The sequence below is a fragment of the Filicampus tigris genome, chromosome 14 (assembly GCF_054856515.1).
Source record: "Filicampus tigris isolate MCC_2025a chromosome 14, RoL_Ftig_1.0, whole genome shotgun sequence".
NCBI classification, from domain to species: Eukaryota; Metazoa; Chordata; class Actinopteri; order Syngnathiformes; family Syngnathidae; genus Filicampus; species Filicampus tigris.
In genome coordinates, this window is record NC_141230.1 from 12860879 (window position 1) to 12885991 (window position 25113).

Consider the following 25113-nt stretch of genomic DNA (forward strand, 5'->3'; position numbering starts at 1 on the left):
TTACCACGTCTGGTCAAGTCAATACCAACAGGTGAAAGGGAAACTCCATGGCCAGATTATTGGGTACACCTGCATAAATCAATGCGATTGATCTATCAGAAATCCTGACCAAAGTTTTATTCAGTCAATCAGTCTATTTACCGCCGTGGTTTTAGTCGGCTGCACTGCGCCCTGTCATACAGATAGGTGCTGCTTTGAGAAGGGTGTGGGGATTTAACAAGATCCATTTTAATTTCACATCTTATCCTGGCTCTTCACTGGAGTGACCGCATGTAGCGTTCATTGATCCACTCTTAATCCCCCCCCTAGTTCACATCGCTGTGTGTTTGGAGCAAGATGCACCACCACCACGGGCATTTCCCCCTCCTTTTTTTTTTTTTTTTTTTTTTTGGTATTCCATCCCCACTGATACTGCGCACACATCAGTAAATGAATCACGTAGCACTAGTACAGCCTTTCTTCAAGCCATCCATGTGCTCCACCTTAGACGGCGAGATCTGTCACCGCTCACTCACCGGAGCTGCGAAGGGAGCACTAAAGTGCGCGCACGTTAAGGCGCGGGAGTGTGCGGCAAAGAGGAGGGAGGGAGGAGAACGGAGGGAGAAGAGGAGGGGAGCATCTTTCAACAGTTGAGGAGGAGACGCGACTCATTCTGATTATCTTCAATCATCTCGCACCTTATTTTCCTCGCTCTCTCCGGCTCGCTCTCGTCTTCCTCCGCCGTGCAACAGATAAGCGCGGCGGCTGATGGATGCAAACAGGAGCGTCTTCGAATCAGACTGGATTACGGGATTAGCGGACTGATTAGTGGACCACAAAAAAGGGAAAGGGGGGGAAAGAAAAAGTGGCCGCTGTGAGTGTTCCTCTGCGAAAGGAGCAAACAAAAGGTTGCGCCGGAGGAAGGGGAGGGCGAAGCGAGCGGCTGCAGCCTCGCTCCTTTGCTCCGTGCACTTTGCTGGGAGGCACACACACAGCCAGGCAGGCAGGCAGCCCCCCTATGCAACAGTGTGCCGCACCGGAGACTAAAGTCACAATGCACCGGCGGTGGTAACGCGGAGCGATGGTGCATTTTGGAGCTTTGCAGCGTGCAGATGTCGCATGAGGGCAATGCGCCTTTTTTTGGGTCTTTTTTTCTTCTCCCCTTCCTTTTTCTTCTTCCTATTGAAAGGCAAGCTCTAACCTTCACCATGCTTTAACCTTGGACGCAGAGGGGAATATTAATACTTTATTCTCATCGATTATTCATTGTGGGAGTCCCGCTGAGAGGGGAAACAAAGCATTCCAATGTTGAATTTGATCTTTAATTCATGCACGGGGTGTCGTCGGGCGGTCATCTTTGTTTACAGAAAGAGTTCATCATCGCAGAGCGGCATGTGAGAGAGCTAATTCCCATTAAAGGGGGTTCACAAATCGATTTGATATCCAATTAGCCGGGCAGCAACATGCCAGCTTTGGATTTAGTCCTCTAAAGGTTTTGTGGAATAATCAACAGGTTGAAAGTCAAGGTTTTTTGTTCCCCTCTTTCTCCTGTGTGCCAGTACCGCATATCCAACTGAAGGGATGCGTCTCTCTGTTCCCATCTTCCTTCTGCTGTGGGTTAAAGCCCTGACACTGAAAAACCTCAGTTATTCTGTCCCAGAGGAGCAAGGACCCGGCACTGTCATAGGTAATATAGCGAAAGACGGCGGATATGGGACCCTGGAGAGAGGGAAAAAATCCAACTTTAGAGTGCTGGAGAATTCCGCGCCACACCTGGTGGACGTCGACCCAGAGAGTGGACTTATTTTCACCAAACAAAGGATTGACAGGGAGACGTTATGCAGGCGGAACCCAAAGTGCCAGCTCTCCATGGAAGTCTTTGCCAATGACAAGGAAATATGCATGATCAAGATCGACATACAGGACATCAACGACAACTCGCCCAGTTTCCCCTCAGATCACGTTAACATCGACATCTCTGAGAACGCAGCAGCGGGCACGCGGTTCCCTCTGACTATTGCGCATGACTTGGATACCGGGGAGAACGGGATCAAGACCTACCAGGTCACCAGAGATGATTACAATACATTCTCGTTGGATTTAAAAGTAAGAGGCGACGGGACTATTTATCCGGAACTGGTGGTTCAGAGACCTTTGGATAGGGAAGACCAGAGCCATCACACCCTCCTCCTCACCGCCATAGATGGGGGTGAGTACCCGAGATCAGGCTCCATGCAAATCAACGTCAGGGTGACCGATTCGAATGACAACAGCCCCATTTTTGAGAAATCCTCCTATGTGCTGGAACTCCCAGAGAATTCCCCACCTGGAAAAGTACTCATAGATTTGAATGCCACCGACCATGACGAGGGAAGCAACGGACAGGTGGTTTACTCCTTCACAGGATATGCATCTGAGCGAATACAAGATTTGTTCTCTATTGATCCCGGTACTGGAGTCATCAAAGTCCAGGGGGAAATTGACTATGAGGTGAATCCCATCATAGAATTTGATGTGCAGGCCAAGGATCTTGGGCCCAACCCCATTCCGGGCCATGCAAAAATTACTGTCAAAGTGCTTGACAAAAATGACAACTCACCAATAATCAGTTTTGTTTCTGTGCGGCAGGGTGCCATCAGCGAGGCGGCACCCTCTGAATCTGTCATTGCGCTTGTCAGAGTGACGGATAAAGATTCTGGACGAAATGGGCAGCTCCAGTGCCGCGTGCTGGGAAATGTTCCTTTCCGACTACAGGAGAACAATGACAATTTTTACACGTTGCTCACCGACAGACCTTTGGATCGGGAGACCAAGGACGAATATAACGTCACGATCGTGGCCAGAGACAACGGCATCCCCTCTTTGAACTACACCAAGTCGTTCACTGTGAAAATCTTGGACGAGAACGACAATGCACCTCGCTTTACAAAAGCCGTTTATGTGCTACAGGTGCCCGAGAACAACATTCCGGGCGAGTATCTGGGCTCCGTGCAGGCCCATGACCCGGACGTAGGCCGCAACGGCACTGTAACCTACTCCATTTTGCCCTCGCATATTGGCGAAGTGTCTGTTTATACGTATGTTTCTGTTAACCCCACCAATGGAGCCATATATGCGTCCCGCTCTTTTAACTATGAGCAAACAAAATCATTTGAATTCAAAGTTCAGGCGAAAGACGCAGGCTCCCCTCACATGGAGAGCACCTCCACCGTCAGGGTCAACATCCTCGACGTCAATGACAATCTCCCGGTGATCATTTTACCGCTCCTTCAAAATGATACAGCGGAAATCCCAGTGCCTCGCAACGTGGGTATCGGCTACATTGTGGCTACAGTGAAAGCAGTGGACCACGATCACGGAGAGAGTGGACACTTGACGTATGAGATCACAGAGGGGAATGACGACCACCTGTTTGACATGGATCCCATAGGAGGTGAAGTCCGGACTACCCACTCCTTGTGGGAGGAGGTCTCGCCCATCGTTGAGCTAGTAGTTAAGGTAACCGACCACGGCAAGCCGCCCTTATCCGCTGTGGCTAAGCTGGTCATCAAGGCCAACACGGAAGTAGCAGCAGGTGGCGGGGGCTCTGGCGTGAGCGGCGAGCAGCAGCACTGGGATGTATCCCTGCCCCTCATCGTTACCCTCTGCATTATCTCCGTCATGCTCTTAGCCGTCATGACCGCCATCGCTGTCAAGTCCAAGCATCAAGATAAAGAGAGCGGGAATTATAACTGCCGCATGCCTGAGTACTCCAATCCTCCGGTGGGGAAGGGCAAGAAGAAGCGGATCAACAAGAGTGACATCATGCTGGTGCAGAGTGAGATGGAGGAAAGAGATTCGGCCAGCCGCATGAATGTGGTGAGCAGCCCCTCGCTCATTACTTCGCCTATATGCTTCGACTACCAGAGCCCCCTGCCGCTCACGCTGCCCAGGTCCGAGGTCATGTATCTGAAGACAGCCCCGAACAGCCTGACGGTACCCAGGGCAGGTTGCCACTCCAGCTTTGCCGGGCTGAGCACAGACGCTACAGCAAACAGGATGTCAGTGATACAGGTAAGACACTGTATGCTTATCAGTGCCCTCTGCTTGGCGGTAAAACTCTGGGAAAATATCTGACATCATTATCACTTCAGCTTGCTCGCTTAAGGCAAACACTTTGCAAATGAAGCATGATATGACAACTTCATTTTTAGTTGGCATTTTACTAATAAGGTTAATGTTTTATCCACATTTGTTCTTTTGCAAAGTGCTTTGCCTGCAGGCCACATAATGAGGAAATGCTCTCTCTCTCTCTTGCTCTGTCTTTCCGTGTGGGAAAAGCAAACAGTGTGAGTCTTGAACAAGGCCACTGTGACCCCCAGCAGATCCTGGGCTGTGGAGGGAAAACAAAACCCAGCCTGAGATGTTGGAGCGGACAGGTGTTTGAGCAGCTTGTCCTATCGCATTACCCGACCGGTGTGCGCCAGACAGTGAGATGCACACGGCGTAACCCCCGTCAATCGCCTTTTTTCATCCCAAATATGGGTCGGATCCATCGAGCCTCATCCAAAGTTGGCACGAGGCGGCCCTATATGGCAGGCTCGTCCGAGGCTCGCCAGCTAACATGCTAATTGGCCAGCGCGAGCTTGTTGCGCGGCCTGGATTTGTGTGTCCGTACACGATGTAAATATCTGGGTCAGTCTCACATTTGGTGATGGTAGCACAGATGACAAGGCCTGGCACTGTCACCAGTCGCTGTGCTACGTGGGTGTGATCAACACAAACACATTATTCTCAAGATGAAGGGAAAAGGGCACTCATGAAAGCGCTAATGCTTTCCTTTCTCTGCCTTGCCAAAGAGGCACATATGGTCACAATGGCGCCGCGTTCTAATCATGTCCTCATGTCTGCCAGGTGATGGGAAAAAAACGATTTTATACCAAGATCATGCAAAATAACCGCATCCTCCTGGTACCTAGTACCAGACCCATAACAGGGGCAGTACCGACAGCAGGACAGGGGTTGTCAAATTTGACAGTTGACACTCACTTTTCTTGTCCTGTTGTGTTGAAAACAATGTGTATTTCCAAAAAGTGTTCTCACAGCAGATGCTGGGGCTGACTTCAGTCATTGAACCATTTGATGGCAGGATGCGGTATCGGTGTGTGAAAGTGCACACAGTTGCTGCAATATCCCGCTTCGCTGGGTTCTGTGTAAAAAGCAAAAGCAGCTTAATGTCAAATTTTCTGTTATGGCTCTGGTTGCAGGCTTTCTTAGAACTGATTTATAACTGATATCACCTATGTGTCACCGTAGATGTCTTTACCACAACATCGTAATTGCAGAGTACAAATGGCATCTGTAAAGCTGAAGGATCCAGGGTTTTCTCCTTTTTTTTTTCTTTTTTAAAGAGGTAGTGCTGCTGTAGAAAAAGCCGATACACATTTCAACATTGAAAAGAAAGTGTTCTAACCTTCAGTGACTGATGGTGCCATAAAAGTAACTGACAATGAGTAACTCAATTATGCCATAATCTATATCTTGGAGGAAGAAAACCCTGTCCAATGCATTACAATTTCTTAGTAAAACTTGCAGAAAAGAATGAAAGAAATTACTTGAGTCACTCCTATAAATGTCAGATGAAACACTGTTACAAGGGGGCCTCGGTTTATGACTGTCCTGACATAGAAAGTTTGAAGGTTACAAACGGCGCACAATGACCTGGTTTGCACAGCGGTGTAAAACTGTTGCCAGACAGCACACGAAGGCTTGTGGGGAAAAAGGTAAAGGGAAAGGGAAAAAAGTGAACTAAAACGATGGAGTCAATTAACAAAAGTGTGTGACGTTATTCTTAGAAAAATCAATAAAGTTATTGATTTACTTAGTGTTTTTCATTTAATTGTTTCATATTCAAAGCCTAGAAGTGTCTTTCGTACAAATTTTACTGTAATTCTGACGTTACTCCTGCCTTAGAATAGGTTAGTGCTAGACTACGGTACTTCACGATTTATGTACTGAGTCGTGGCAGCCGAAACTCAGTCGTCAGCCAACCAATAATCCCCAAATGGTGGTCTTGCCTCCCTTGTTCAAAAGTGTACTTTGAATGTGCTAGCACGCGTATATTAGGGTTGATGAATAATACATCCAAAAAGTTATGGGAGTAAAATGTCACTGCTGGTCACACTAAATGTGCACTTTGTTATTGCCTTTACTTCAATGAAATGTCAAGAGAAATGTGATTGGCCTCTGTTTAATTCAACGTTTTTCAGTCAGTCTCAAAAGTTTGTACTTTCTGACCCATATTGTATAATGGAGAGGTCAACACAACATCGGACGGTGAGGCATAAGTGAGTGCCGGGACTCAAACTTCACTGATACTACCTCGAAAACCATTTAGTGAGCGCTTACACAGAACAGCGACCCGGGGAAAAAAAAGCAGCTAAATCCCAGCTCGAACAGGCCGTGTCAAAGAGGCTTCACAGATCATTCCAATCCACGCCTGTGTCTAATGTCATCAGTGAACAGTGTGACGCTCTTTTGTTTTTTTCTGAATAAAAACACAATTTTCATTGTCATTTCCAGACAGAAAACTTCCCCTCCGAGCCCAATTACGCTGGCAGCAGGCAGCCGTTTGTTCAAAGGTAAGAGCTCACATGCAGACACTTCCTGACCGCATCTTTTGAGCTCTCCTTCATCCCAGCATCAAGCCCGCCCGACTATCAAACAGCAGCGCTCACACAATGAGAATGGCAAGTTATATGTGCCCTTACCCCCCCCCCCCCCCTCCTCTGTCCCTTCCTGCCGCAGCTCTACATTTAAGGATGCAGAACGAGCCAGCCTCCGAGACAGTGGCCATGGTGATAGTGACCAGGCTGATAGTGACCAGGATACTAATCGAGGCTCCCAGTGTGACACGTCTGCCAGGGAGGCCCTCAAGATGAAAGCCACATCAGTTAATGGGCAGCCTTTCGAGCAGGGTGAGTGGACTCTTCCCGACGTCGTCAAGATGCCTCGGCGGTCTCCCGCGGCGCAACGTTGTTTATATTTTCCGCGCGGACTCGGCCGGCGTTTTACGCGCGGCTCCACCTGCCGTCGGGCACCGCCGAGGTAGACAAACATTTAACATGCGGGTGCTAAATCGACAAAGCTTTTAACGTTTTTGCTTGAGAGTGCGGCTGCTGCTGCTGGTTTTACATGGCAGGCGTCTTGAGCTGGTGTCGCAGAGTGCCGGGTAAAAGCGAGCTTTAAAGGGGGTACTTTGAAAGGATAAAAGGGTCCAATGTGTGAAGGTGGAATGTTCAAACATGCCGCGTCTGATTTAGGCATCAAACAAACTCATATGCATGGCAAAGTGTGCGTCTGCCTGCGTCTCTTTTGATCAGGCCTCCATTTGAACATGCTTCACGCATGCCTTGACTTAACATGACAGTGTGACAGACGCTCACAGGTATTTGTGGCAGCTGTGCTTCCACCTTTCGCCCCTCAAAGTGCTTCTAAGTTATTATTGGTCGGGTTTACAACTAAAAATAGGAATATTAAAGTTTAATTATGACTGAAACGACCACCAAGAGTGCAATCACAGATGATTGCCAAGCTGCCGCGACCCGCCCGACCTGCTCGGGATTGATATATTTAGCGGGAGTGGAGACAAACAGCAAATATGAGAGCCAGCCTCGCAGGTGAGATAAAGGCTAACGGCGGGCTTGAGCGAGGAGGCGATGGCTTTCATTTGCTCGTACGAGCCTTGGAGGAGAACGGCTCTGGTCATCAGCTCCCTATGCGCTACTTTCCACACCATTTACATTGCTATGAACTGCCTGGACGCGGCAGGCTCGGGAGGGCACGGACAGAAACACTCTGGTGGCTGCCAGAGGGAGAGAAAGAGCGAGCGAGATTGTGAGTCCCTCCCCCCTCCCTTGTGTGTGTGCACTGTGGGGAATTATGGCAGACCACACTTGTCTCCGTAGGAGGTGTAAATTCAATCACAATTTTTGCAGCACATTTCTTAAATGTGATTCACCGCCGAGTTCTAAGGCCAATCATACAGAGAGATATTAAAAGAGATGTCTTGCACGTCGGCGCCGACTGAATATTAACATGCACTACGGCGCCGCTCGAGAAATTTCATGTATACGGCCGTATATGTAAGAAAAGGGGAACGCGAAGAGTATTGCGTTCATTAATGAAGGGCCGTGATCCTGCTTTTCCATTTCACGGGGTGACAAATTAATCCTTGATCGGATTACAGATGCCTAAGTGTAAGAATTTACTTGTACAGCCAAACTTCATTAGTCGGACACAATCCGATTTGTTCGAGTTTTGAATCAATTATTCCCGTAGAGCGTCATAAAAGTGGAATTCATTCATCCTTAAGTCAAACTGCGGCCATCCTTCCATTCATTTCATCCGAGATTCAAACTCTGAACCTCAGAATTTGTTAGCCAGTGGTGCTAATAACTATTTTACAAATTGCCGGCATAGGATGACATCTTGTACCTCCAAAATTAACACTTTTCAGGAGACCAAACAAATGGCATGTTTGTTCAACCATTAGCAATGCGTTGTCAAAGAGAGCAAGGCGTTTTTAACATTTTAGACTGATTTTGTAAAAAATAGCACACATAAGTGTCAATTAACCAATAGTATAGATTTGTGAAAAAATAGAAAATTGACCAAATTTTCACATCGGAGGTTTCGGCCCAAGGCCAGTGAAATAATTTATAGTAGTAAAAGACCATGACATTACACTGGTGTGTCGGGATAGGAATAGAAACACGGTTCTTTTTAAGAACCAGTTCCCAGTTATACAACTCTGTAACTGGAAATGTTTGCTTGCCTGACAATTTCGCTTATTGATTCTTCTTGTGTTGTAAATGAGTGATGATCACACGCAGAAGTGTATTTTGGTTCTGATGTTCTCCTAAATAGGCAGAAAAACTCAAAAGTTTGGCTGTATTTCATGTGAAAAGATTATAATGGGGGCTACTTCCAAAGCTCTAATTTCTTCAAAGAGGAAATATTTCCCACGCAGAAATCAAGCTGCACAATGTAACAATATGAATAAGACTGCGATATAAACACATCAACTGTTACAGCTCACTGAGAAAAGGTCAGGCCAGCCAGTATTCAAAGTCAGCCACCACAACGATTGCTTTCGAAGGCCAACTTCAAGATAAAAGGCACTGATATCCATGGACCGTATTACTTGTTTTCGCTTTTATTTTGAAGTTGACCCTTGAGGTGCGCTGCATATACTGAACAACCATTGTAGCAGCTGGCTTGACTAGGTTGACTCCCCGCTAATGGCTACATTCGCGGGTGGCCGAACGAGTCGCTCGAGGGCTGGCGGTGAGACGGTTATCTCTGTGTCGTTGCACTGCGGATTCAACGGTCCTTCAAGATATGTCCTTACGCAAAAGCAGTCGGTGGTGCAAAAAAAAAAAAAAGATGTAATCTAGCTATTCACAGGGTCCTAAAATGCAAGTCAGAGGTGGGCAATTAAATTTTCGAATGGTCTGTGCAACTCCATTGTGTTAAATATTAATTGAATGTTCTTTTATAAAACAGTGAATTGTAATGTTTTAATAAGATGCCATTGTGTAGCTCTGTTATACGTTGGTGTGATTAGGAAATTAAAACAGAAAACAAAAACAAAGATATGTCGTACGCCTTTGCGTTCATCCATGAGGTTGGCGGATTGGGAAAAAATGAACACCAAACGACAACCACTGGTGCTCATTTGAGAACCATGGCAGCATTTTTATGTGCACCCCTGGATATAAGTCACGTTAATGATGATCAATGACTGCATATCATTTTTATTTTTTCAATACATCACTCAGTGAGAATCGTTAAGCAATCGGATCGTTAGATAATATAGATAATGGAATTGAAACTGCTAAATGGTTATCAATTCCCGTCCCTACTGGGGCAATATTCTGTTGTGAATGTTGTCACACTGAATAAGTTATAATAAGTATAAGTTACAGAAAGAAAAACAGTCATTGTAACTGTCCTGTACAACCTAAGTTGTACGACTCCCTGCTAAATTCACATTGCAACATGTCGAAAGTTGACACCTGATGATCACATTCACTGCCATTGACAGTTATATGTCAAAAAGTCATGTTAACTGAGAAGTTTGGCAGTGAATGAGATTGTCATTGTCATTTTTTTGGGGCACATGGATTGAGTTACAAAATCTCCATTTTGCTGATTTATAGCATTTTTTTTTTTTTTTGCTCAAGCACAAAAAGCTGGCGGGTTAAGTAGTATTGCTTTTATATCTTTACCATCCCTACAGTCTCCTGGCTGCTTTGATACAGGTAATATATGCACCTGTGAAGCTCCCACTATCATGCACCCTGAATATTTATTCCTTCTGGCAGACGCCAGATGCAGTGTGGGTATGTTGCTAGGCGTTTTCTCATTCTCTTGATAATGGGCGTCCACGTTCTTTGTTTTCCACCACTCTGTTCACATTACCCAATCAAATGGAAAAAGATTCCCATGCTTATTTTATGTGAGCGTTAAAGTCAATGCACAGTTTTGACACTTGATGTTCATATTTGTTCTGATTTTATTCAAGCGATGAACTGAAAATGAGTAAAGAAGCCAAAGGCAGAAACGAAGAATGAAAGCATCCTGGCTTCATCGTGACCTTCTTCCTCTACTTTTAATCAAAGACGTTATAAATCTGAGCTGTGATTTATGTCTCAAAACAGAGTTGATTATTTATTAATGTATCGCGTGCCCATAAAAAAAAAAAAAAAACATAATTAATTTAGGAGGGGTAAAATATAAACATGTCTCCCCTTTTGTTGGCCAAAAAAGATTTTATGTGACACAATGACTTACACGGTGCGAAGTAGATGAGAACAATGGCAATACCTCTGTGTGATTTCCTGGAGCTTCCAAGCACGCACATCTCTTCATCAGTATCATCGGCGAGCTTCTGTTCAGTGCTGATGGCTGCCATGGAAATAAGCGTAGCATCTTCCTGTCTCGCTTATCGTTCTGCTCTCATGTATCTACAAAAAAAAAAAAAAAGAAGATAATCATCCCATCTCTGTGGAAGAGAAATGGAGAAACAAATGGCACAGAAACATAATCAAGCGGTGTGGAGGCTTCAAAGCCGAGCACTCAAATATCTACAAGTATGGGTTTGCCAAATCAAAGCCATGTTTTAGTCTGTCCTTTTGATGTAACATGCATTTTGAACTCACGTGTATTTTCTCTTGATCTCAGTCACATAATATGTAATATGGCAGCTTGGGGTGGGTGGATCAAAGACTGGTCATTTTGATTTTGATGGGGCTGTGGGTTAGTTTTGTAACAGAATAGAAAAAAAAATGCAAATTGTATCAATGACTCAAAAGTGAGATTAGTAACCTATGCCAGTGGGATCTCAGTTGAACACAATCCGTCCTGTGAAGTGAAATTAATCAATGTACCAAAAAAAAAAAACTGACTCACGCTTTGCAGCAGCATGGTGAAATAGTGGTTAGCATGTCTAAGGTTCGTGGTTCGAATCTCGTCGCTATATACATACATACATATATATACATATATACAAGTAAATTAAAACAAATTACAAACCCTTAATATGGTCCAATTAATTGAGAACCCTACTCGTATAACTAGCCAGAGTAAAGCAAGAATAGATTTGTTGTTTGCAAATAAACATGAACCAATTGTGAAAACTTACAATTTCTTAACTGGTCTCTCCGACCATAATGCAATCTTTTTTTACACGGAAATTGGGCAAAACGCGGACCCAAATGTCTTGTACAAATTCCAAGAGTATCTTATCTCTGTTTATGAAGTAGTCCCAAGAAACCAGTATCACAATCTGGCTATGCATGACAGCTGAGCTGTGCATGAGATTGATTGGAATGAGATCCTTTCATGTGACGATATTTCAACAAGCACTATTAATTTCTACTCAAAAATAAAAAAATGTGATGGCTCCATTTACAAAGACAAACACACAAAAAACACAGTAAAGGTGATTTACCATGGCTCAATAATCAATGCAGAACTTTAATGAAAACTAGGGACCAATTATTGAAAAAATCCCTTAAAACAGGTCTTGTCTCTGATAGACAACTCTTTACGTCAATGCGAAATAGAGTAATTCAAACATTGCGCAAAGCTAAGGCTAACTTTTACTCATCAATTATTGAGGCAGCCAAAGGGAACAGCAAGAAGATTTGGCAGACAATTGATAAAATTACTGGTAAGAGAGAGCAAGGCAATGAATTACAATTACAAATCAATACTCAATTGGTGAACAATCCTGTTGTTGTGGCAACTCAATTTAATACTTAAAAAAAAAAAAAGATGTTCTGGAAATCTCACGGCTCTTTGCTCGACAGGAAAGTACATCCTACTCTGTCGAAAAATCTCCACTTATGTTTACAATTGCAGAAATAAATGAGTCTGAGGTAGTTAATATTATAAATGAATTAAAACTGTCAAAAGCTAAAGATGTATATGACCTGGACACCAATTTGTCTTAAGGTACACAAGGATTCCCTAATATGCCCAATAACCCATATGATCAAATCAATTAAAAACTGTTGTTCCAACGGCATGGAAAATTGCCACAATTACTCCTGTATTTAAATCTGGTAACAAATTGAATGTAAGGAATTAGCGGTCAATCAGTATATTACCCGTCGTTTGTAAAATTATTGAGAAATGGATCGCTAAACAATTGGTAAACCATCTCAATACAGGTGGAACTCCTCTTCATGCCATGCGGTTTGGTTTTTGTTCAAATCGCTTGACATAAACTGCAATCACTATATTTCTTGAAAAAGTTAAATATTACTTAGATTCCTCCCCCCTTGTTGGTTCAGTTTTTCTTGATTTAAAAGGGGCATTTGATACTGTTGACCACCATATTTTACTGTCAAGGCTACTAAAATTCAATTTCTCAGAACAAGCTATTCTTTGGATTAAATTGTATTTGTCCAATCGGTCAAATTGTGTATCTGTCAACAATGTCAAAATACCCTTATACTCACATTGATATTGGTGTTCCTCAAGGCTCCATTCTTGGACCTATTTTCTTTTCTTTACATATTCATGATTTGCCAAATATCTGCCAAGATATTGACATACAGCTTTATGCAGATGATGCTGTAATTTTTTTACAAAAGCTAAGTCTGACGTAGAAGTATCTGAGAAACTAACATCTGCAATAATCGCTATAGATGTGTGGCTTACCAAATCATGTCTTCTCCTGAATTCCAAGAAAACTGTCTGTATGGTATTCTCAAAGCGTTCAAAAGTGTTGTCAAGTTCAAATATATTTCTGAAAGGTGAGGAGCTGCAGCTGTACAGGAATTTAAATATCTTGGTATCACGCTTGATTCAAATGTAACTTTTAAAAAGCATGTTAAAAATGTATGTAGAATTGTAAATTTAAATCTGAATAATTTCAGACGAATAAGATCCCAGATAGGATTGCTAAAATGTTTCTTCATTGTATGATCTTTTCTCACATTGAATATTGCATGACTAACTGGTCGCTAACAAGTTTAAGTACACTACAACTCTCTCTTCAAAAAAGCTGTGAAAGTATTGGATAGAAAATCATTTTCCAACCATCACTGCCCTATTCACCTGAAACATAATACTTTAAGTTTGGATCATTTTAAAAAGTTTAAACTATCCTGCTCTATATATATGCTTTTGAATGGACTTGCTCCCCCACCTTTGAGTGAGTTTATTATGTTAAGATCCAGCATCAGTGGGAAAAGAACCAGAGCCTTCACTAGAGGTGACTGTGCAGTACCACATAGACAAACTACTTTCAGTAATCAGGTTTTATCAGTTAAAGGTACTGTGGTCTGGAATGAGATTCCTATTCAAATAAGAGACTGCACCACTTTAAGCACTTTTAAAGTCAACCTAAAAAAGTGGCTGAAAAGAAACCAAATTTGTGAGCACTAATTTTAAATCAAGCTTCTATGTGCCCTCTTGCTACTATTATTATTATAAATTCATTTTTTGGTTTTGTTTTGTATGTCACTGATGTGTCAGTTCTATGTGCTGATTTCTTTCTGTCCTTCTCTTTATTGGTGTTGTTATTGTAATGTTACTTCTTTTGACCTGCTAGGGACTGCAGATGGAAAGTAGCCGTTGGCTAATTCTGGCATATTTACATGTAAATGTTCATTAATATGCACTGTCCCTTTTAAATAAATACATTACAAAATTCGATTTTTTTTTTTATGACTTTCTCACAGGAAAAAAAGATTTCAAACTGAAACAAGACAGATTCTTTTTCAATTTAGAAATATTACTGCACAACCAAATTCCTAAATTTAAGCATAAATTAGATTGGAATACTTTTACCCAGGTTTGGCTCTTTTTTTTTTACCCAGCAGATTGGGTTGGATGTTGAATTTGGGCAGGCTGAAGAGCTGAAGCTAGTCACCATTTCTGACAGCTTCACAATAAATAACCCAGAATTGGCTCGATCCCTTTTGGACCAAGCGATGGGTTGGCTATTTCACCCAATTCAGATTACTGTTGAGCCAGCAGCAGAAGTTAAAAGCCAAGCCTGATTTGCTGATGTCACACATAAGCATGGAAGGTGGCATATTTTTTTTCCTTAAACATTTGGCTGAAGATGATATTGTACCATCTACAAGTTTACATGACTTATATTAGAGTAGAAGAGCCACAACAACCTTGATTTTTTTTTTGTGTGTGTGTTAATTTTTTCATCAAGTTAAAATGCCAAATGAAGAAGAGGTGGGGACTCTCAAATTGAGTAATACATCACAGCATAACCGCAATTCCCAGATGACATCAGAGGAATGTGATTGAATGCATTTGTTTTCTGTTTGTGGTGCAGAAAAAGTTCAAAATGAACACTAATAAGTGTTTAGGCTGAATGAAGATAAAATAAAGCGTTCCAAAAGAGGCAAATACAGTATTTATTTGGCTTTTAGATGTTTCTTTTTGAATTGATGTCAGTCTTTGATGTGGGCGCAGGCTGGGAGCAACAACTTTGTTGTGCAGGGCAATAATTAACTACCTGACGTGTGTTTTCATGAGAACTGGGTAGTAACAAGCAAGAAAACAAAAGCAATTTGTGGCTCAAAAGTCCAAAAGAAGACAAAAACAACAGAGGTGATAAAGCAATTATTCAGACTATCTGTTGCCCATTGTGAGCTCGCGGCTGATGTTTGCACCATTTTTGTATTGAAATCAAAGTGATGTATGATACCGCGAGCAAACGTGATGTGGCTTTTTGACACGCGCATTGACTCAGACATGTTTGGCTCATATTCACATTTTCACTGCAGTAGACTTAAATGCTCAAGCTTTTATTTCACTACACACAAATGCATTGGGGACATTGCACATTTTATTCCGAAAAAGAACATTAAGCGTTCAAACGTGTTATTCTTTTGACAGAAAATGAAAAAATAGGCTCTTCAAAGCATTTTTTTTCCAAATTCAAACATTTACTGTATAAATGGAAACACGCTTGGATATTTTACTTTCCTGTAGGTCACTGAATGACTATTTAGTTATAAAAGCTAATTTTCTCTGAACTGAATTTTCTCACCTCACATCTTTGTTACATGGAATTAACCTAAAAAAAACCCAAACGATTTAGTCTTTTTGTGCTCAGTCCAAAGCCTTGTCTGACATAAAAGTATTGCTTTGGTGCCATCTTAGGGCCAAGGAACTATGTTGAAGTAAGTTAGGGAGCTTCATGCAGTGCTTTGCCATCCTCTTGTGGTATTTATTGGTAAATTTGTTGGGTGTCAACAGCAGGGCTCGGTCCCTATCCCCGGCGAATGGAAGGGAAACATTACACACACACACACTTATTCACAGATGAAAACAAAAGCAGTGTTGTTTCCAAAACATACACTTTGAGACCAATTCTCGTTTGCATTTACAGTTTCCAAAACTCTGTTGCAGTGCAAATGACAGCCAAAATAGCACAGCTTTCTTCTAAACAATTGTTGTGAAGTGTTAATGTTGAACAAAATCACCAGCAAAAAAAAAAAACGTGCAGCTAATGAGTGAGTGCTTCCATATTATTATGCAAATGTGTTTTTTTCTCAGATTTTTATACTATGAGCATGGCACTCTGCATAATTTTCAAGTCATCAACTGTTAAAGGATCATTTTAATAATTTGTTTTTAAACAAACTTCCCAATGATAACAGTATTTCATTTTTTTTTATATGTTGTTGCTTTTTGTTAAATTGCATTGTTTCAAATTATTACACTCACAAGTTCAATGGATGTAAGAATTGCGAGGCTGCTTTCAAATAAGAGCACATAATAAGAGCAATAACATAATCCTATCTTAAAATGGAACTTAACATCTTAAGAGGTTTTTTGAAATAGCTTTTGATTTCGGCAAATACAACCTCCTAATGCTGCAAATTCATCAAATGACTATTTTCATTTCTTTCATAAAATGCCTTGAGTGCCTTGGATTTTAACAAAAACTATGTTTTAATTTTTGAAAAAAATACTGTTAGCAAGGGGAGGTTTGGTGAAAATCATTCCATGACACCTGATGACTCGAAAATCATGCTCATAATGAGGCCCATTTACATAAAAATCGGAGAGAAACCTCATTTGCATAATAATTTCAAACACGGTGTATACACTTTAATTTCAACTGTTAATGAGTGTCGAAACCAATCAGGAAGAAGAATTTTCACCATCTGTGGACTAGTAATGCCCATAAAAATGTTAACAGCAAAGCTGGGCTTCTCTTAATTGTATGTGTCTCTATTTGTGCTGAAAACACAAAGAACTTCATAGCGTGATCTTAGGTCACCCACTTCATTCAGCCGCATCACAGAATGGAGTCATAAATCTTGTTCCACAAGATCACTGTCGAGACCGGCCAAAGCCTGACATGCCACAAATTCATTGGATGGGTGTACTACCAGTTGGGGTATGCCAATAATTCATTGTATCCCTCCGTAGCACTTTGTGACCTCATGTCAAAGGTTTGCAACGCCTGTTGCCATACAAACCAACGTCCACAAGCGCAGTTTTTAGTTAAAACAAAGTCTTGCAAGCAGCCCCTGAGGCTTGAGAATTCGCCGTGTTTGTCTGTCCCTGGACTGACAACTACTTGTACTCTGCTGAAAGTGAGCTCGGCACTCGAAGATGCTTTCTTCCCACATCCCCTGTTACGCGTGTGTATTCCTTTTGTTTGTGGGAGCTTCCCAGGCCGGCAAAAACCGGAGGTTGGAAGTTTCCGTTTGAACAAGAGGAAAACTCACGCGGTGGCTCCCTCATCTCAGTTTCATTCATTACCCTTCAAGTGTCTCATTCATATTTGGAGGAGAGCCTTTGTGAGTAAATGACATAATTTCCAGCAATTAATTGATCATTACGGCCATATTAAAGCAGGCAGGCAAGCAGCAGGAAAAATAACTTTCTGCTTTCAAGTCGGAACGGGCCGCTTCATTTATACGTTATGGACAAAAAAAAATAAAACCAACTGTTATGGAATGCTTGTTTTGGCAAGACATTTGCGCAGACATTTGTAACACGTTGCCTCGAACCACTAATACTTATTGCGGCGGCGTCAAATAAATGTTGATTGCGGCGTAATTGCTGCAATAACAAGTGGCTCATTCCCGCGTGCTTATTTGGTTTGCGCTCCCGCAGTAACCGAGTCACGTGCGAGGAATACGCTCGGAGAACGACATCAATTTTCAACGTTAGATTAGATCGGTGTGCTCTTTGCATCAAGACACATAAGCATTCATTCATTATTCATTCATTATCTATAGCTTGGCGCTTGTACTTTTCAACCGGAGTCTTTGCGGACATGTCGCCAGTCAATCACGGGGCTGACATATCGGGACGGACAACGAGTCACACTCGAGCCTGCAGGCAAACTGCAATCACCAATTAACCTGACATGTTTTTGGCCATGAAGAGGAGTCACATGCAAACACTCAAAGGCTGTTAGGAGTCAACACTCGTGTGTGTGTGTGTGTGTGTGGGGGGGGGGGGGGTCGAGTGTGGGTGCGGGGGAGCTATATCCATCGTTAAATATGAAATTCATGCCACGAGTTGATATGTTTTGAACGTAATTGTTTTTCACTTTCTGCTAATTTGCACCAATAACTATTCAGCTACTGAATTAAATAATTGTTTTTTTCCCTTGCATTTCATGTTTCCACGCATGCAAATGAGGTCATTTAGTGGCAAGGACGGGTCATTATATACGACACGTCTAATAAGTGGTGAAATGAAAAATGGGCAGGAAATGCAAATAAGGAGCTGATTATGATGCAATAAACTCTTAAGGGGGAGAAAAAAAGGTTATGCTAATGGTTGTGCCACGAATGGTAATGCCAAACTCCAATTTGTCCTTGACTCTCATTTTGCATCAATTTAAATTGACACCAATTTCTTAAATGCTACTTTTGACTATAGCCTAACGTGGCACCTCCGTGTAAAAATAACAAACGTAACCGCAATTTTGAAGCACCAGTGGACATCGGAAACTCAGAAATATTGACTGAAAATTTCAGGAAAAATTAAATTCCTGCATGATTTATTCTGTGCTTGATTAGCAAGGTTGAAATAGACAAAATAAAAGAGGAATATTAAACTCTTTCAAACTGCCCTTGACTTAATTTTATGGAATTTAAACTAACACATTCTTTATATGCCCTTAACCTAAGTTGCCTGATGGTGAATACGAATTTCAATGATGAAGGCGACGAAACCTTTAGTCGACTGTCAACTCGGGATGAACCAGATGCCCTCCCGTCACAGAGGCGCAATGTGGCGTGCCAAGTTGACAAGTTTATTCTAAAAGGCTTTATATTTGAGTGACAGAAATGAAAAGAAAGACAATTTCAAGGAAAGTGGATGTGAACAATAAGTAAAAGTTAAAACACATTGAAATTACAAGACTAAATGGCATTATCAACTATCGACACTCTGTGTCAGTGAGTGGCAGGGCTCAGGGTTTTCAGTATACAGCATACAGTAGTTCATTTTTATTTAATTTGGACTTTTTTTCTGTTTTAATTCAGTTCGTTTTTAAAGCAAGTTTGTTTTTATTTGTATTTTTTCATGAATAAGTTGTTTTAGTTGAGTTTTTATTAGTTTTAGTATTAGTTTTAGTATTAGTTTTAGTTATATATATATATATATATATACATGTATACATATATAAATATATATATATATATATATATATATATATACATACATATATATACACACACAGTCATGATGCTGAAATGTGACGTCAGGGGCATCTTCCGTGTGACTTGCATTTTTCTCATCAGTGTTTTATGTTTTTCATCTACTTTTTAAAAGTGGTTCAATCAATAGGCAGACATAATTTATTCTCTGCTTGATTAAGAAGGTTGAAATGAAAAATGATGCAATAACCTCTAAGGTTAGGCTAACGATTGTGCCACAAGCTGTCCTTGAATCTGTTTTAATGAATGAATTGAAATTGATGTTGACACAATTTTGAGAGCAGGTAATGTGTTCCACCCTTTTGCTGATGCAACTCACAATCACGCAGTAACCGTACTTGTTTTTGCTGCTTCTGCATCAGAAAAAAAGAAAGAAATGCTTCCCCTGCACCACAAGCACATTTTCCAGGAAACACCTACGCAGGTTGTGATGGGGAGGGGGAAAAAAGACCTTCATGAATATTATGAATCACGCTCAACTGTTGCATTGACCCACAGTGGGAAAAATAATAAATAATAAATATGATGCTCATGGGCTTTGTTTTGTTGCATATGATCATTTTGGGGTGGCATCTTGAGGGAGGGTGTGGAATGCAAAGTTTCCAATCTCCAGTATTGAACTACTATCATAAAAAGCACTGTACTGTAATATTTAGTTTATGCGTAATGCATATATATAAATGTGTGTGTATATGTGTGTATATATATATATATATATGTGTGTGTATATATATATATATATATATATATATATATATATATATATATATACACACACACACACACATCCATCCATCCATCCTTCCATTATGTGTACCACTTATCCTCACAAGGGTCGCGGGGCGTGCTGGAGCCTATCCCAGCTGTCTTTGGGCAGTAGGCGGGGGACACCCTGAATTGGTTGCCAGCCAATCGCAGGGCACACAAAGACAAACATCCGCACTCACAATCACACCTAGGGGCAATTCTAGAGAGTCCAATCAACTTACCATGCATGTTTTTGGAATGTGGGAGGAAACCGGAGTACCCGGAGAAAACCCACGCAGGCACGGGGAGAACATGCAAACTCCACACAGGGAGGCCGGAGCCGGGATTGAACCCACGACCTCTGAACTGTGAGGCGGACGTGCTAACCAGTCGACCATACATATACTATGTATTGTATATATATATGCATTGTCAGATTCCACTTACAGGGGGACTATAGTCCTTGTCCTCGCCAGCTCTCCATCTAACGGGTTTGAACTTTCCGTTTTCCCCCGCCCGCAGTAACGCGGCCTCATGGGGGGGTCGGAAGCTCTCTTAAGCCGGCGTCGAGGTAGACACGTCTAGGTACTAACTGCCGTGGTATTACGAGGTCAACCCGTCCTCCGTCGCCCACGTGCTCTTATTGAGTGACACTTTAGACTTAAGGCGAATGATCCGACCACTCTCGTTTTTTAGGCAGCTCTACCTCTTATGAATCGTTTGCACTTGTTACGACCTAGAAAATGTAGCTTTCCTTGGTAGGATGGCTTGGGTTTGTTTACATTGAGCCGGATTAACAATTTTAATTCATTTATGGCATATACCGTTATTATGGGTATAGTTATTCATTACAAAGGTCGAATGATTGAAATAAAAGAAAATAATGAGGTGACAAAAATTATTTTATTATTTAAAGAAAAATTTAACAAAGGAATAAATAAATCATACAATAATCATGAGTCAGTGTTGAACACGCCAGTCGTGTACGACAATCAATAATCATGAACAATTGTGAAATAAAATGGTTACAATAGTCAAATAATAATTAGAAACGATTAATACGAATAGTGATAAACGATAATGATTAAATAGGAAAAGGACATCCTTTTATCATAATACTATGAAAATGATTCTACTCATTGGTCTTTTTCAGCAAAACATTTTTCCATCTAAATCTGAACTCCCAATGATTGACATAATTTAACAAAATCCAGTTGTTAATTATTATGGAAAGTATAAACCTTAATAATAAAAGAGCATGAATTTAAGAACATGATTAAAATAAATAAATTGGCTTAAATGCAATTAAAAACATAAATGTGATAAAAAGGAAAAATTAAGCATTAGTCTATTTTGGGTGGAATTGATCAGTTCTTAATTAACACGAAGCCTAATTCATCGACAAGGTATTTGGAATTCTGAAAAGTAAGATGTCTAACTGGCTCTCTTAAACGCAATAGAGTGTTTTTCCTAATGTTACCTTATCGTCGCTTTCATTTGGTTAAGTCCAAAAGAAGATAAATAAGTCCTTTTTTCGCAGCGTCTTACACTAGAGAATCAAAAGGCAAAAATCTAACTTCATCTGCGCAGCTCCCCGCTATGCGCCCCTCAGACTACAGCCCCTTAGCCGGCAGAAGGAAAAGAGAGCAATGATCTCTGAAGGCTGAGGCCTTTTATAGGTCATCATCCTTCTGGAAGCTTCGAGATGAGGTCATGGAAAATTCCACTGTAAAACACGTGATTCTCTTGACATTACCTCATCGTTCACCGTTGTCGGAATTACCTTTACTCCATTTTTGGAAATCTACCTTATCGCCCATCAGCCTGTGTTCAACGGATGGCAAAATTCCCTTAACATTCTGAATGTTCACTCTGCTGTTGTTTCAAAAGGCTGCAGATGTGGATATATTACATTTTCTTTAAAAAAATATCGAATTCATGTTCTGCCCTGGTTAGAAAAAACTGCAGGTTTTGTCGGCAAAACCAGCAATACCCAAAATCGGAATGTTTTGTTTCCCATTACCATTGTAACACATTGTCATGAGGCACAATTTCCCGAACATTCAGAATTTTCACTCTGCCATTGATGCAAAATAGAGCAACTTCCATTTAATGTAGATTTGGGAGTGGGGAAGGGCGTCTGTGGAATGCACAATTTCCTTTCAAATTCAGTATTTTGTACTCTACCCTCATTAGCAATTCTGTTAGTGTTAAGAAATGTCAAGTCATGTTGATGTTTCACTCACTCATTCACTCATCGGATTGACCCGCAATGAGAAAAAGGGGAATATTTTTTTTAACTTTTTTTTTAAGTTGCATAATGAGGCTAAATTTCCCAAAGATTATAAATTTTGGAACATTTTGTGCTATGTATAATAAATATTCTCTATACTTAGATTCTTGTCCCCCCCCCCATTTTTTTCCCGAACTCTTTTATTATTGATAGACATCTCTCAACATGTGTCGGTAGGTTCTTTCTTTGGAGCCCGGTGGGGCCAAGTAACAAATGTTCAACTGTTTTTGCAGAACAAGACAAATCAGTCCACTGCACCGATGAGTGTCGTGCACTGGGACACTCTGACAGATGCTGGATGCCAAAGTTACGGATCGGAAGCCAAGCAGACAGCGCCGATAATCGCACCAACCTTTTCATCCCCGTGGGAATGGATGCCATGGTAGAGACAGAGATTTATGGCACCATCAGCCGCGGCAGTCGGAAAACCCTCAGCACCTTCGGGAAGGAGCAGCGGGACAGCACCATCCTCGTGGCCAACGTCAAACCCTACTTGAAGTCGCAGCGTGCGCCGTGCCTGCCCCTGCAGGAGAGTCCGCCGGCCCCCGGAAGCCCCACCAAGAGCGGGCTGGCCATGGACTCGGCCGAGCAAGAGGTGAAAGAGGAGCGGGAGGGCGGCTCAGACAGCAGTGCCTACGGCCCGCCGGACGGCCAGTGCTCCCCGCTGCACACGGCGTTAGAGGAGCCCTCCTACCTGACCCGCGAGCTCCGCCCCAAGACGCTGTCCAGCAGCCTCATTCACAGCACCGTCATCAGTCAGGAGTGCGGCGTGTCCGAGTACGAGCCGCGGGACTCGGGGAACTGACGCGGGGGAACACCCGCAATCGCTCCCGGCCGAAAAATGTGTGATTGGGGCCAATTACGTTTTTTTTTTTTGTTATTTGTTTCTTTGGGGTCCAAACATTGTATAACCAAAAATCATCTGCTTTGTGTCTTTCTTTTTTTTTTCCAACTCGGTGACTTGTAGGGATGGGCATTTGACTACTTTTCCTTGATCGACGATGGAGAAAAATAATGGTCAATTAATCGATTAATTTTTTATTTTTTTTTATAGAATCTCTTTCTGAATGTTCTGGACTCCTGTTGCCATGCCAGTGTGGTGTTGAGCAGGGACTTTGGGCCGTAGCATGGACGTAGCTGATGTCATGTTGTACTAATTTGGACAGCATACAGGTGCAGCTCAGTGAATCAGAATATTGTCCAAAAGTCATTGTAGTTATTGTATAAAGGTTCATGGAGCCCCAACTCACCCGTGACCCTCATGATGATAAATTATTGATGAATGATTACTGCTGACAGCTAATGGAAATCCAAAATTCAACATCTGAAGACATGAGAATAAAGTATTACATAAGAAACCATTTGTTTAATTAAGATACAAGCAGCGATGAAAGGGCCATCCCACCAACTTTTTCATGGAAAATCCTCAAAATGATCATCAAAGTTTGAAAACCAAAAGTTGATATAATACTCCTACATTACATAGGCCTACAGTAGATTGATTCAACACATTGGAAAATCAAAACCCTTTTTGGGGGTCTTCACATGCCCTAAAAGTAAAATGTACGAATGTGTGTGGTGACGGTGAAAATGTATGTATTTTAGGGGTCCTGAACATGAACACCCCAAAACTCACTCAGTAGCAGCCCCCATGAAAAGTTTGAAATAAATTAGCCCCTAACACCAATTTCACCGTTTTGACACAAAATTAGGTGGATATGTCCATCACAACAGGTGATGACGGTCTCGAGAACTGATGAACAAAATTGAATAGGAAGTGATTCATTTTGGTTCAAAGGAGCCATTTTGGTCAAATTCTAGGTCAAATTCCTAGATTCACCCAAATCAACTCCAGTCCGGAGCAAGTCACTTTTCCCCTACACTATCTATTGTGGCTGAAGCATGGCATCAAGCTTTATGTGTGAAAAGTGCTCTATCAATAAAATTTTATTTGATTCGATTTAAAGATCATTTTTGAGGATTCACCATCAAAAAACATTGGTGCAAGAGCCTGTTTATTGCAGATTTTTCCTTCCATAAATTTTTGGAGATGCAGAAGTTCGCGTCTGTTTGCTCGAAGCTATGTATTTTAATTTTTATTAAAAATGAAACCGTGTTTCCCCCTGTGTGTAGTGACTCTACATATAATATATCACTTTCACTTTTTGAATGAACATACTGACATAAAATGTATCCTTCTAAAATAATGTTTTCCACAATATTCCAATTTATTGAGATGCACCTGCAATTACGTCTGAGTCAGCAGCCGCTTGCCGCCAAGCAGTTTGGCCACAAACGCTTCAATCGATACGACCCGAACGATCAATTAATCGATGAATTGATTACCAGCCCATCCCTAGTGACTCGTTGTGTTTAGGTGAAAATTGTGTCCTTGACTCTTTGCTGTGAAGGTTTGCGGGCCAATCAGTGCTTACCTGACTTCAAGTGTTTCCATGGTGTATTGTACCTGTCAATTTAGATGTCCGTATTTTACACATTTCAAGCGCCAATTTTGTGTGGCTGTTGGAACAAAATTGCTACTGTTAAGCTATTGAGTCCTGTCTGCTTTTGTACGGTGAAGCTATCTGTCTCCATTTAGTGTTTAAAGGAACGTCACTTTGAAAATCAAAGGCCGACCGCATACATATCAGTGGCGTTACATACAAAAGTGAAGTGTCTTATGAACTGTAACGGTGGTGCAACAGGGGACGTCCCTTTTCATGAAACCATTCGAGGTTCCGATGAAACAATTTTTTAAGAATGTATTTGTAATTTTATCGTCGTCCTCTCTGCTGTTTGTGTGAAAATAAGCTGGGCTTACACGTGAATGTGGGCTACTGTACTGTACTTGTGTATTTTATTAAATTTGTATACACTGTG

The 25113-nt window shown here is 41.6% G+C and overlaps 1 protein-coding gene and 1 long non-coding RNA gene across 6 annotated transcripts in view; one reads left to right on the plus strand and one right to left on the minus strand.

Moving 5' to 3' along the window:
* The window catches only part of LOC147136414 (uncharacterized), a 47414-nt gene extending 22424 nt beyond the window's left edge, over nt 1-24990 (minus strand). For 2 of the 4 annotated variants that reach the window (XR_015089527.1, XR_015089525.1), the window contains exons 1-3: nt 22586-24990; nt 10849-10988; nt 5008-5167 (exon numbers count right to left, since the gene is read on the minus strand). This is a non-coding gene — a long non-coding RNA (uncharacterized LOC147136414). The remainder of the gene's footprint in view (nt 1-5007; nt 5168-10848; nt 10989-22585) is intronic. The other 2 variants (XR_015089526.1, XR_015089528.1) reach the window with 2 other exon arrangements.
* On the plus strand, nt 574-25113 carry LOC147136415 (protocadherin-17-like). 2 transcript variants are annotated; one of them, XM_086051435.1, is made up of 4 exons: nt 574-4032; nt 6541-6599; nt 6766-6935; nt 10547-10714. In XM_086051435.1, exons 1-4 carry the CDS (start codon nt 1561-1563, stop codon nt 10555-10557), a joined length of 2712 nt encoding a protein of 903 aa, XP_085907561.1. In that variant the 5' UTR covers nt 574-1560; the 3' UTR covers nt 10558-10714. The 2 variants fall into 2 exon arrangements, with proteins under 2 accessions (XP_085907561.1, XP_085907560.1); XM_086051434.1 differs by lacking the exon at nt 10547-10714 and adding an exon at nt 22467-25113 and having other exon boundaries at nt 577-4032.